This window comes from Rhinatrema bivittatum, chromosome 3 (assembly GCF_901001135.1).
Source record: "Rhinatrema bivittatum chromosome 3, aRhiBiv1.1, whole genome shotgun sequence".
NCBI lineage: Eukaryota > Metazoa > Chordata > Amphibia > Gymnophiona > Rhinatrematidae > Rhinatrema > Rhinatrema bivittatum.
The window spans coordinates 526,260,182-526,274,346 of NC_042617.1; the positions used below are offsets into that span (position 1 = coordinate 526,260,182).

The 14,165-nt window shown below is 41.8% G+C and overlaps 1 protein-coding gene across 2 annotated transcripts in view; it reads left to right on the top strand.

Annotated features, from left to right (window-relative positions):
• The first annotated feature begins 3,961 nt into the window (after positions 1-3,961).
• Positions 3,962-14,165, top strand: part of KIF3C (kinesin family member 3C) — a 211,170-nt gene continuing 200,966 nt past the window's right edge. Inside the window, exon 1 of one of the 2 annotated variants that reach the window (XM_029596276.1) lies at positions 3,962-6,031. In XM_029596276.1, coding sequence (XP_029452136.1) covers positions 4,619-6,031 — 1,413 coding nt within the window. In that variant the 5' untranslated portion in view covers positions 3,962-4,618. The remainder of the gene's footprint in view (positions 6,032-14,165) is intronic. The other variant, XM_029596275.1, reaches the window with a different exon arrangement.

A 14,165-nucleotide genomic window follows, 5' to 3' on the forward strand; every position in this document is an offset into this window, starting at 1 on the left:
ACTCCTCCTCGTGCACTCTGCTTATAAGGCAAGTCACTCTTATCTATGTCCTTCTCCTCTGCCACCAACTCCTGACTGAGCTTTCCACCTAACTGCACCTTATGCTTGGAATAGACTTTGTGAGTTGCTGCTTCATGCTCCCTCTCGCCTTATTTAAATCCAGTCTAAAAACACACCTTTGAGGCTATTTTTAAATCTAAACTCCTGATTATTCCCTCCTTACAGCCTTATTAATTTTTTTTTTTTTTTGTTTAAAGATTTTTATTGGCAATAAACATGAACAACAAAAACATAGGTGTAGCAACATAATTATCCATCACACTACAGGAACTCTCACATAGCATACCACACAGAATACGCTAATTAAAGCCAAGTTTCAAAAGCCTTATTAATTTTTAACCATTTTTCTTAATAAAAGAATTTCCCAAAGGGCCTCGTTTTCTAAAGTATCGCAGTCCTGCGATACTTTAGGGAATGAAGAGCGGGGGGCCGAAATGGGAGGTGGGCCTACGCTAGCCGGCAGCGATCGCACAGTTGTGGTGCGATAGCTGCCGGTTTCGCACCCAATAGCGCCACCATAGAAGGTGTAGCTATTGGGCGCGAACTCGGACGCGAAAAGGGCCTTACCTTTTCGTCGTCCGTGGCGTCTTCACGGAGTCAGCCCCGGTGACGCCCCGACTCCTCCTCTTCCAGGGCCGACTCCGCCCCCATTTTGGGTCTCATTTTCCGTTTAGAAAATGAGGCCCAAAGTCTCTTTTTATCTGTATGCTTGTCTTGATTAGATTGTAAGCTCTGCCAAGCAGGGACTGTCTCTTATATGTTTTTGTACAGCATTGCATATGTTCTGTATCTCTATAGAAGTGATAAATAAAATAGTAATAGTAATTGGGGGAGACTGGCTGAGGCTAAGGGGGAATTGCTGTGAGGGCACTTAGGAGGATGATTAAGACTTGGTGGGGGGGAGAAGGAGGCTTTGAATTAGGGTTCATTGAGTGGGAGAGGGGAGAAAGGCATAAGGATTGAGAGAGGGGACTGGATATTGAGTAGACGCACACCCACACAATATAAAGAACAACTTTGAATATGTTTCTAACCATGTTTTTTAAAAAGGGATTCATTAGGCCAGTGATATTCTTTAATTCTGCTACTATACAAAATACAGAAATTGTTGGGAGGGCCAACAAAAATGAATGAATGTATATATGCTAGGGTTGCAATTTAAAGTTGAGTTGATACTGACCCCTTCACTGTCGAAATTTTCTTAGTTTTTGCAAAATATATAATCTGATTTCAATTTCTGAGTTACTATCCTTCCAAAATCTCTGACATACAATTTTATCAAATATGGTTAAATCCTGTTTAACTTCTTATTGTTTTGTCTTTCATTATTACAATAAAGCCTGTTTGAAACTCAAAAAATTAATTTATATTTTGAGGATCTATTTCTTATGTTAAGTACTTTTTATTTTTTGAAACATCAAAAATCAGATATCGGATACTGAATTTGCATTCTTCAGAAGACTCAACTGAAAAAAAAAATTGAACATTTTGGCGGCCCTTTCCTCAAGTTGAGTACCTTGAGAAACATAAAATATTTCTGTCAATTTGTACCTGTCTACTATGCTATCACAGATCTTACTAGATCACTCATCCGCTTCCACCCTTGCTCTTCCATTAAGGTCCCTTTGGGTCTAATTCACAAAGGCAGAGATCCACAAACTTTTTAAGAGAAGTCCACATAGGATATTTCAAATCACCGAGAGGGCCAGTTGGGATTGGGAAGGAAGGTTGTCCTCATGGTTTGCTTAGCCGGAGATGAGGGAGGAGGGAGAGAGCCCTTCAGAGTTGTCTGCTGAGAAGAGTTTGTGGAGAAGCCATGCTTGGCTGTTTTGGTGATTTGAAATGCTGGGGAAGGGGGGAGGCAGGGGGTAGGAGGCAGGGGGCAGGGTTCCCAGGATTGCAGGGGTGTGGCAGATAGAGTGTCAATAACAATATTTCTAGATTTCTCCAAAGCTGCCAACCCTTACCCCTTACCCAATATTTTCTCACCTAGGGAAGAAAGAGGCAGGAGGATGGAGGGTTGACAGATGGTGGTATGGGGTGTTTGTGAATGTGTGCTGCACTCTTGCCCCCTTTTCACTTCCTTTCTTCCCCTTTTTCAACCCTTTCCCACATGCCTTCTCCTTTTTCACCTCCTTTTACTCCACTCTCTCGCAGCATTGCCAGATTTGAGGTGTGAGCAAAACAACCCCCTCTGGAGACCCTAATCAAGGGAGAGATGGACTTACTATCTGGGATATAATAATGAGGATTTATGCATCTAAGGGCTGGATTTTCTAAGTTCGCAGAACTTAGAAAATCCAGTGGAAACAGGGGGACAGGGGGCGAAACGGGGGGGGCAGTCCTGCGCTAGCCGGCAGCGATCGCACAGCCGTGGTGCGATCGCTGCCGGCGATGCGCCGAATAACTACACCATAAAAGGTGTAGTTATTCGGCGCGAAATAGGCAGCGAAAAGACTCCTTACCTTTTCGCTGTCTGCGCCGACTTCGCGGAGTCGGCCCCGATGACGCCCCCGACTCCTCCTCTTCCGGGGCCCACTCCGCCCCAATGTCCCCTTCGCAGGCGTGCGCTATGATTTCTAGCTATCGCACGCTTGCGCTAAGAGCACAAGCGTGCGATAGTCTTAGAAAATAAGGCCCTAAATCTTGCATTCTTAAGGGATGATATCCATCCCTATCCCCCATCTTAGGAAATATTTTGTTACAGAGAGGGTAGTGGATGCATGGAACAGCCTCCCAGTAGAGGTGGTGGAGACACAAATGGTATCTGAATTCAAGAAACCTTGGGATAAAAACAGGGGATCTCTGAGGGAGTGATGGGAATTGTAAAGCTAAATTAGTTGGGCAGATGAGACGACTAGGTACAGTCTTTTTTTGTGGTCATGATTCTATATTTCTATGACTCTGATTAGATACTGCATTCTAATAAGTTGTACCTTTCTTTGGGTGAATTTCTTATTCAAAAAGGCAGGTAATAAATCCAAATAAAAACATATCTGAATATTTGTATAATGCTTCCAATTTCCTTATTTTTCTTCTAGAGAGCAGGTAAGTTCTTGTTGTTTACTCTGGCTTCACTATCCTGTCCTTCTAGAGTGAATATTGAGCAAAATTATTTTCTTTCTTCTAATCCTCCTCCTCCCTTAACTCATATTTCCCTTTAATTTTTCATCTGTCTTCCTCTTTTCACATATATTTAAAGAAAGTGGTTATCCCCCGTCTTTACCTACTGAGTAACATACTCCTCAGTTTGAGCATTTCCAGTCTTACTGCCAGATTTACTAAGCTTTCTGATCCCACGGCCACAGAATATGAAAACAGCTTTAGCAAATCTGGCCCTTAGCTGGCAAAAATTGAACATTTTATTTCCAAGCCTGAAAAAGTATTCTTCATAAGCTCACAATATATTAATTCATTGAATTCAATGCTGCTTTTTTTTTTTTTTTTTTTTTTAATGGATTGTATTATTTTAGCAGAGGGTAAAACTGTACTTAATGAGCTTGAGAGGTTAGTCTGCTTTTATTTTGAGGGTAGGGATTTCAGGCCAGGGTGGGTGTCAGCTCACAGAGCTGTAAATCATTTGTTGAGGTATTTGTATATTAGAGTGAATTCTATGGATCTCCATAGGTTTCAAAATATCCTTCTCTAAAATCTTGCTGGATCCAGAGGGTGCTGAATTATGCGCTGCCTGATTAAAGAAGCAAAGCAGGAGGACTGCAGCTCCCAGAATGCCTGGGAACTTGCCAGGCTTAGCAGGAGCACAGAGCCGGAGGGGCTGATGTAAGCCGCCTGATGGGCTGGGTCTGAAAGGATGGAAGAGCCTGCCCTGCTTTCCTCTCGCTCGCTCTCATTCTTTCTACCAGCAAATCAGCCATTCGATGGATCCCTCCCACCAACACAGCAAAACAGCAGAAAAAAAAAAAAATCTCAGCAGCAGAAGCATTCCTGGAGCAGGATCCCGCCCAGCCTCTTTCTCTGTTTTCGTGCTTCATTCTCCCCTCTCACACAGACACAGCGACCGCAATAGAAGCCACAGCGACCCTACAAAGAATGAGCATCCACAGGAATAAAAAAAGACCAGCAAGGTGTTTCCAGAAGCAGCCCTGCATGGACCAGGAGGAGCTACTACAAATCCTGTAAGTGAATTCACTTCAGGAAGCTTGGATTTTCTTCCCTTCTTTTTCTTTTCTTTCTTTTTTTTTTTCTCCGTGAGACTAAAAAACAGAGGCACATCCAGCTTTTATCTATTCTGCCTATACCAAAAGATTCCGCTCAACTGCTTTGCATGCATCTCAGGCATGGCCCGCGAATGGGTGTACTGCAATTCCTGAGGAGCTCTTGCCAGGGAATTATGCTGAATAATTAGTGTTGCTCTGTGAAGAGGAGGTGGGGAATCTGGGAAGACTAACTGCAAAAATTAATCCATTATACTGAAATATATTATTTACATATAAATCTTGAGTGGATACGTATGTATATCTATATATATATGTAGACTGCCTGAGATAAACAAGTGTACCAGACAGGCATACAGAAGGGGAGGAGCCGCAGCATCAAAATGGGCAGTAAACCCAAGAGCTGCGAGGCACTGAAAGTGGTGGTGCGATGCCGTCCTATGAACAGGAAGGAAGAGACGGCAGGTTATGAAAGGATGGTGGAGATGGACGTGAAACTGGGGCAGGTTACCATTCGGAACTCTAAGGCTTCCCCAGGAGAATTGGCAAAGACTTTCACTTTTGACGCTGTGTATGATGCCAGTTCCAAGCAAGCAGACTTGTATGATGAGACTGTTAGGCCACTGATCGACTCTGTGTTGCAAGGTTTCAATGGGACAATTTTTGCCTACGGGCAGACAGGAACAGGGAAGACCTACACTATGCAAGGAGTTTGGGCAGAATCAGAGAAAAGGGGGATCATCCCCAATTCATTTGATCATATTTTCACCCACATCTCCAGATCCCAAAATCAGCAGTATCTGGTGAGGGCCTCCTATTTGGAAATCTATCAGGAGGAAATCCGAGACCTCCTGGCCAAAGATCAAAGCAAGAGGATGGAACTAAAAGAGAACCCTGAAACTGGTGTTTATATCAAAGATCTCTCATCTTTTGTTACCAAGAATGTCAAAGAAATTGAGCATGTTATGAATCTGGGCAACCAGTCCCGATCCATTGCAAGTACTAACATGAATGAGCATAGCTCAAGGTCTCATGCCATCTTTGTGATTACAGTGGAGTGCAGTGAGAGGGGAGTAGATGGAGAAGATCATATTAGAGTGGGTAAACTCAATCTGGTTGACCTGGCTGGCAGTGAACGACAAAGCAAAATGGGAACATTAGGTGAAAGACCCAAGGAAGCTTCTAAAATCAACCTATCCCTCTCAGCTTTAGGCAATGTTATTTCTGCACTGGTTGATGGCAAGAGTACTCATATACCATACAGAGACTCGAAGCTCACTCGTCTGCTACAGGATTCTTTGGGTGGCAATGCCAAGACAATCATGGTGGCCACTCTGGGTCCTTCTTCTTACAATTATGATGAGACCTTGTCTACACTGAGATTTGCTAACAGGGCTAAAAACATCAAGAACAAGCCTCGAATCAATGAGGATCCCAAAGATACTTTGTTAAGGGAGTTCCAAGAGGAAATAGCTCGACTGAAAAATCAACTGGAGAAAAGAGGAATGCTTAGCCAGAAAAGACGACGAAACAGTCGGAGGAAGAAGGCAGCAGATGGAGATGGAATTACTGAGGTGGATGCAGAGGAGCAAAATGAGGAAAACATCATTGAGAAAAACATGGAGAATTATTTGAAAGAACAGAAGGAGAGGCTGGAACAGGAGAAGGCTGCCATTCAGGATGACCACAGTTTGTTAGCTGAAGAGAAATTGAAGCTTCTGGAGGAAAAAGAGAAGATGATGGAAGATCTGAGAAAGGAACAAGAAGCCACAGAGCTTTTGGCTGTGAAATATAAGGTATGCCTAGAGCCTTAACCCTACTTTAATTGTTGGATTTGCATGAAATGACATTTTGGCCCAGTTACTATAGGCTAAACAGGGTGCACATTTAATACAAAGGAATATCAGAATGATTAGACTGTTTTAAAAAAAAAAAACCCTTTCTGCTGCTCTGACTTCTTATTTCTATTTCTATTTTTGTCTTCAGACACATAGAAAGCTGGCTTTTGTTAAAGCATTCATTAGACCAATCTATCTATATTCTTCTTTCCCTGTCCATTACGTGCCTCCAGTATTCCTTGATCTCCTTGACTCGCTTAGGTTGGGCATGAGATTTTAAGATGATTATATAGGTTTATGACCACCATAATTATGCTCATTCCTGTATTTTTAACTCCTACAGCAATGCATTCTGACATTTCTAGTCCTTTGTTTTGGTTTAAAAAAAAAAAAGAGACTAAAAGAAAGAGACATTGTGTCATTGGAATGGAAGCTGAAAAATAAGAACCAGACAAAAAATATACTGGCACATTTGGAGTCATCAGAGCACCCTTGTTGAAAGCCCAAGTATTTTCCTGTGTGCCCTGGACAGGTGTTTGCTGTCGGAATGCTAAGAATCAGCATTCTTAGGCTGTCACCTACTGCGATGGGAAACACGAGTGAAGGAGCATATGCCTGTATACCACTTTTACAAAATACACTATTATGAGATCTGAGTGTCCGTATGCTAGAAAACAGATGCTATTGGTTTCCATTTTTGCATTTCACAGTTGCTTACATTGCTCTCCTGGCTTTAGTTACTGTAGTGTTTTTTCCTCCATGCATTTTGCTTCCTTGATTTCTTCCTGGGTTTGCCTTGCAAAAATATTTCTATAATCCAGATTAATGTATCGCTTCTCCTCTAAATGTAAATATAATCTTTGCTGGATCAATGTAGACTTTAACAATTAGGAAGGTGGGCCAATTAGTTACTGTACTAGATGGATCCATTTGTCTATCCTTGAAACCTTGAAAGCTTCACAATGGTTTCTGAATGCCAAGCTTGAAGCATGGGATATATAGGGCAGATGTGCATGAAAATGAATTGCAGGGTAAAAATTACTTTCCCATTTTTGGGTTTGAAAGGGGGTGAAACCTAGCTCAACATTCTGAAGCTTTTCTGCTTTTATTTTTCCTAGCAGATTACATTCCTTACCAGAACGCTAGGTAGGCAACAGGCTCTGTTCACTGAATTTCAAATGGGTTCCAGATAAGGAATTTAATAGAATGGGGTTTGTTTCCCTTCCTGGCTTTCTTTCTGTAGTGCAGTGTTATGGAGGGAGCAGGCTTGGGGGTGGCTTTGTTTGTTTGATTTTTGTGGGGGGTTTTTTTTTAAGTGATTTCTCCAGTGAAAATGCTGTTTCACCTACATAAATGGGCTTTACTATTCTCACCTACCCTGGAGGTGGGAAAAAGTCCCCACATATGCCAGCAGCACAGGTACGTTTTTTGCCCATGTATGTTTGGAGGCATTTCCAGGGTGGGGAGGCACTTATATGGGTGGTTTTGAACAATCAAAATCCCGCGTGGAAGTTTGCCTTGAAAGAGTGCCCGCACAAAAAACAGCTTTTTCTCAACGCATTTCCATAGGCAAGAATCAAAGTTAAACTACCGGCACAGTTTAACTCCGATGATTCTGGCAAACCCCATGAATGCAATGTCCATGGTATCTGGAAAAACCTTTTACAGTTGGTTTACTCCCTTGAAGTGCTTGATGTCTTCTGATGGGAGTTTACTGCAGGTTCCCACTCCAGAGGAAATCAGATCAATGAGTACAGGCAGGAGAGCATTTGTTCTGTTGCACCAAGATTAGGGAACTCTCGCCCACTCTATGTTCAAAAAAACAGAATTATATTGTTTTCGGGACACGGATTAAGGAGATTATTTTTAGTACGGTATTTGGTAATCAAGATCTTCTGCAGGATAGCTATCACCAGGACTTGATTTAAATGCTTTCTGATGGAGTGTTACATTATTGCTTTTTACTTTGTATTGGTTTTTAAAATTGATTGGTGCCGATTGTTTACTGTTTTATTATGGTTGGCTGACATGCATTACTTCTGAAGGTCCATATTTCAAGGAGTTTGTCTGGCTAAGTTAGGATTTAGCTGGACAAACCCAGAGTTTTGAATTTCCTACTCTGCCAAATGGGAAGGTTTTGGCTGGGTAAGTCATTACTGAGCTAAAACTTACATGGATAAGAAAAAAAACATTCCAGGGGTAGGGCTTAAACTTAGCCAGATAGCGGATTTAGCACTTCCCAGATAAGTTTAGCCGGGTAAGTCTGGTTGTGGCAGAGAGCAGGATATCTTTAAACCTAAATGGCTATCTTCTAAATACAGCTGGGTAAGTAAAAAAAACAAAACAAAAAAAAACCATAGGCCGGCAGTGATCCAATTCACTGACTGTCAGGCCTCCTTCAGAACGCAGTCCAGAATGAAGAACCAGGAGGGTCTCGATGACCTAGAGATAGACTGGGCAAACTGGTTGACTAATTGGTGAAACTGGTAATTTTCTTCACATGTGCATGTTATAAAATTTGATAATTTACACAAGTAAAAGACGACAAGTGCCAAGGAAAATACGTGAGTTAAATTTTCTTCTGTAAATGATTCAAATTAGGAGCACAAATATACATGCATTGCAGCTGTCTGCTACTTATCCAGATAAGTCTTAAAAAGCACTACATAGTCGGTTAAGTAAGATAGCAGGATAAGTCTTCAAACACTAGTTATCCATCTCTCTTACTTATCCACTATATAGCGCTTTTCTTTTACATATCCAGCTATCTTACCTAGCTAGATGGGTCTTAAACAGCACTACTTAGCTGGATATTTGTCGCCATTTAGCCGGATAAGTCAAAACTTATGTGGCTATATTTAAAATAAATGTTGTGAATTTTTTTTGATACACGAATATATTGTTGGGTAGATTTATGCGTGTCTATGTAGTAGGTGCACATTTGCATGCATGATAAAGCGGTGTATATGGGCACGCTTGCGCATATTTTAAAGTTCTGCTCCCTCTGAATATCTGTGTGACAGTAACTGTCAGCGGTGCCAGCATTTAGATATTTAGACATTCACCCTGTGGAAGGTATAAGAGCTTCTCCTCCTTCCATGGAGCTACTGCACAGCTTTTCCAGAGGTGGGGGAGGGCATCGCTCTACTCTTAATAAGAAGGAGGAAGGAGGGATCAGGCATGGGGGCTGCTAAAGCCTGCAACATTTTTTTTTTGGAGGGGGGGGGGAAGAGAAATATTCAGTAAAGCAGTAAGACTTGTCCTGCTGAGAATTTGGATAAAGTTATCCAGCTAGTGTTACCCAGGTAACTTTGCCCCTTGCTGGTTTAATGAATATGCACCTTTTAGGTTTTGTGCTTAGCATGGTTATTTCGGTTCCTCGTGTTTTAGTAAGCCTAGTTTTGTCTTTTACCTTTCTACTCTATATTGAACGTTCTGCACCTGCTTTGCGCTGGTGGCAAAGTGGCAAATGAAATAAAGAAAGAAAGTGTTACTCAAGTCATACATAAAGGGCCCGATATTCAGAGTTATCCGGTTATCTAAGTTATCCGGATATAACTTATCCGGGTAACTTAGAAGGGATATTCAGCGGCATAGCTACACTGCTGAATATATTCAGATAAGTTCTAGTTAGCCAAACAAGTAATATCCGGATAACTTTAGGCCTGCTATTGAGCAGGTCTAACATTTTTTAACTTAACTGGATAAGGATAAATATAGGCACTTATCCTGTTAAGATATCGGAATTAGTTGCCCCACCTCGATCGCCCATTGCGCACTATCCAGCTGTCTACTTAGCCGGATATGTACTTATAGGGCTAAATGGTGGCAGCTGAACATAGCCGGATATTCAGCAGCTGCCACTTAGCCAGATAATTCCCTGTGTATCCAGCTAAGTAGCACTAAATAGCGACCTCAAAGTATTTAAAATAAAATGGAAAAATGTACAAAATAATGATAATAGGAGATTGCTAAAATTACAGGGCACAGTAAGCCTGCTGATCCATATTATTCTTTGTCAGATTGCTTTCTGGCCTGGTGACAGGATATAACATACAGTATTTTGCTGTTACAGCTATTATTTCTCCTATTTTCCCCAGTATTATACAGAGATTGTCCTCGTTTTTATAGGCATAGAATGAGGAGTAAGGCAAACAACACTGTGGCATCAAAACCCCAAGGCATAGAGGGATGGGTAGGGCAGCAAGACATAAAGAAGCCAATATTCAAAGCCATTTAGCCACATAGCATACAAGTTATCGCCTAAATGGCAAGTTTTGAATATCCCCAGCACTTATCCAGCTAAGTAAAAGTTAGTGGAATAGATAATGGGCATAACGTGGAGCATTCCAGGGTGGGGTTTATAACTTCTTAGTGCTATAAATAATGGCCTCCATTGCAATGCACATTTTTCCAGTTTTGTATGGGAATCTTGAAACGTGCCCTTCCGCTAGAGGGGGTCTAGCTTATTTCCATATTGTTTTCTTTTCCTCGTGCGCTACAATGAAGTCTCACAAGGGAGAGTTGATTATTCAGATGAACAAAACAGAAAACAGGGCATGCTAGAAACCTGGAACTGCCTGACACAAACTGGATGGCTGATAAACAGTGGATTATTTTCTCATTACTTTTAAGGATGGCACAGTCACCATAATCGGGTCTTGCAGAGCAATGGAAATGAAAGAGCTGTTTGGCAAGCAGAGTTTCTTCCATTATAACTGAGACTGAGACACATAAGGAGCATGAGACAGATATATAGAAAGGGAATATTTTATAAAATATAAGACATAAAAAAATGCATCGTCTCCTAAACTGACAGAGAAAAATCAAAGATGTTTCACACAAGAATGATCAGTAAAAGCTCTGTTTAATCCTTGGCGAAACACAGCTAACGCTCCAACTCACCATAATTGGGATTATTAATTCTCTCTTTGTATTTCTTTCTTTTATTACCTAGAGGATAATATTAAAAGACATTTCTGTGGGTAAAATGTGTTTTACCCATATAAATGGGCTTTGAGAATATGGCCCTGCCTGTTTATGGGTAAACATATGTGTGTCATGTCATTACATGTGTAGCTTTACCTGCATTGAGAAGAGGCGAGCCTGGGGGTAGGGAGAGGCAGGGATGGTTATATCATGAGGCAGGGTGAGGTGGCTACCTCAGGCAGAATAATTTTGAAACAGCAAAAAGTGCCCCTTCAAAATACCCCCGCTGTGGCCACCTCTCTCTCCAAAACACCCCTGCTATGGCCACCTCACCCTGCCATTATAGACGAAAGCAGCACCTGTTGATGACATCCCGAGGGGGATGTCAAAAAAAAAAAAGGATTGGATAAGTTCTTGGAGGAGAAGTCCATTACCTGCTATTAAGTTCACTTAGAGAATAGCCACTGCCATTGGCAATGGTTACATGGAGTGGACTTAGTTTTTGGGTGCTTGCCAGGTTCTTGTGGCCTGGATTGGCCACTGTTGAAGGCGGGATGCTGGGCTTGATGGACCCTTGGTCTGACCCAGTATGGCATTTTCTTATGTTCTTAGGCAAAAAATAAAGAACTGCAGTGGTGCAGTTTTAGTGATATGCCCACAGAATCCTCCCCTCCCCATGAGCAGAAAAAAAGGAAGATGGCGGTGTGGTCTTAGTGACCTTTCTGTGAGTTTCCTACTCCCCCAGCAGGCAGGAAGAAGAGCTTAGCTAGAGGAAGAAGTGAGGCAAGGCATTAAAAGAAAGGAGGAGGATGAGTGAATGAGAGAGAACTTCTCCTTCCTCTTCTGTCAGCTCAGCCTCCCTTCTCTCCCCTCCCCTCCCTTCCCTTCTTAGTGAGAAGGGAAGGGGAAATGAGCTGAGTGAAGGGGAAGGGGAGGGTGAATGAGTGAGCCCCCCTTCCCTTCCTGGAGAGAACAGGGCTATTCTTTTTTAAATACTAATTGAGTTTTGGGAAAATTTTATAATTTTTAAATGAGTTGCATTATCTAATGCTCTGTTTCTCAGCTGTTTTGAAATATACTTCTTTTTAGTATGTTTTTACTATTATGATTAATGTTTTATATTTTTGGATTGTATTGTTTGATGTTTTATGAGGAATGGCAATGTTTCTGTTTTTTCATTGTTGCACTACATACAGAGTCTGGCTTGTTACGGTTTCCGGTTCAATTTTGTCTGCTTGTTTCTATTTGTATTTTATGGTCCCTTTATACTGTATTTGGTGAGGATGTGTCTGTGTTCTGAATGTGTGACCGAGATGAGTTATTCTTCTACTGTGTAGTGTTTGTATAGCAGCATGGCTTGTTCTGTTTTCTTAATAGAGCCTGGTGTAATATTTGCAATATTGCTTTTTCATAGGTAAGGATGTTACTGTTTGAATGCTGGTAGTTAGGGCTATTGTGGTGTAGGAGGTTTAGTATATTGTAATTTGTAATTCAGTTTACTTATGACTTCCTGAGGGCCAAGCTCACACCTAATGCACTTTATAATAGGCCTAATAACATATGGATTCCAAGTATCTTTTTTTTTAATTTTTTTGCAGGGTTTTATGGTTGGCACCACAACACTGCATGTAAATATATAGATGATAACTTTTAAACAGGCGCACGGGCACAGACGTATGAACATTCATCAGTCCGCACTCAGGGACATGGTCATTATATAACATACGAGTGTATATGTGCGCATATTATAAAATACCCTGGATATGTGTATATGTACACTCAATTTTAAATGGAGGCATGCATGTGCATGCAAATCCTGTATCTACCGCATAAGTGGGGAAATTTTACTAGGGATGCCTTCTGATGCCATTTGATGTTTTCCCATTTCATTGCCAGTTCACCCAGTTGAGGGATAGGACTTCCAAACCCCCCTATTTTAATAGCCTCCCTTCCCCCCCTGTCAGCCCCGATCCTTAAAACCCTGGTGATTTGCCAAAATGTTTCTGTTTCAAAACTTACACGTCATCCATAGCAGAAGTAAAGTTATGCGGTAGGGGACTCCAGCGCACGCCAGTGCGCATAAGAATTTACGTGCTCATCTCTTCATCAGGCCCTGACATGTCATGCCCCGCTTCTTTTTGTACATTTTTTATTTCTGCATGCAGCAGGACATACGCGCGTACATGGGTGGCTTATAAAATCCACTCGGCACGCAGCAGCCCAACTTGTGTGCATATCTTCTGGTTTTGGTGCACTCCGGGCTTTTAAAATTCACCTAAAATGTTGTCAGAGATATCTCTTTTATCTCAGAAGACTGTACTTTCTCCTTTTTCATGTGAACTCTGTTATCATAAATGCAAAACTTTCAGTTGTGTATGGTGAGGGCTTTAAGGCTGTTAGGTTTGCCTAGGTTGACTAATACCCTTGTATTAGATGCATCACACACAGAGCCGCACCACTCACCCAGCTCCCACTTTCCCAGGGGGCACGTTCCTATTCCTTTTATTCAAAAGTACACGATTCTTACTCTAGAATTGATTACTTAATGGTAGATAAATCTTTATACCATCTGATTCAGAAATCGGAGCTGGGTATTATCACCTGGTCTGATCATGCTTCCATTTTCATAGTCTTCCGTAGCTCCTCTACATCTCAAGGCCGACGCTTCTGGCGATTAAATGACTCCCTCCTACATGATATATCTCATACCAAAGACATGGCTCAAGTCATTCTAGATTTTTTTCAAATCAATGCAGAGTCTGATCAATCTCCTCTGGTGGTATGGGCTTGTTTCAAATCATATATTCGTGGATATTTTATCTCTAGGGCATCCTACTTGAAAAAGGAGAAAGAAGCTGCCAAATCATCATGGCCTCAGCAAACTATCATGGATGTGAACCTTTAGACTGTGGCATGGTTGACACAGCCTAGTGGGCGAACCTACTAGGTCCATGCCAACACAGGTTTCTCACTTCCATGCTCTCTCTCACACATATATACACACTTAATCATGTCTTCCCCCTCTCTTCCGGGCCTTCTTGCTGCAAGGCCTCCTCTTCTCGGGCCACAGTGGGATGAGCTCCACGGTAGCCCTGCAGCACATCCTTCTCTTCTGAGGCTGCTGCAGAATGAGCTCTCTGGTGACCCTGCAGAATATCCTTCT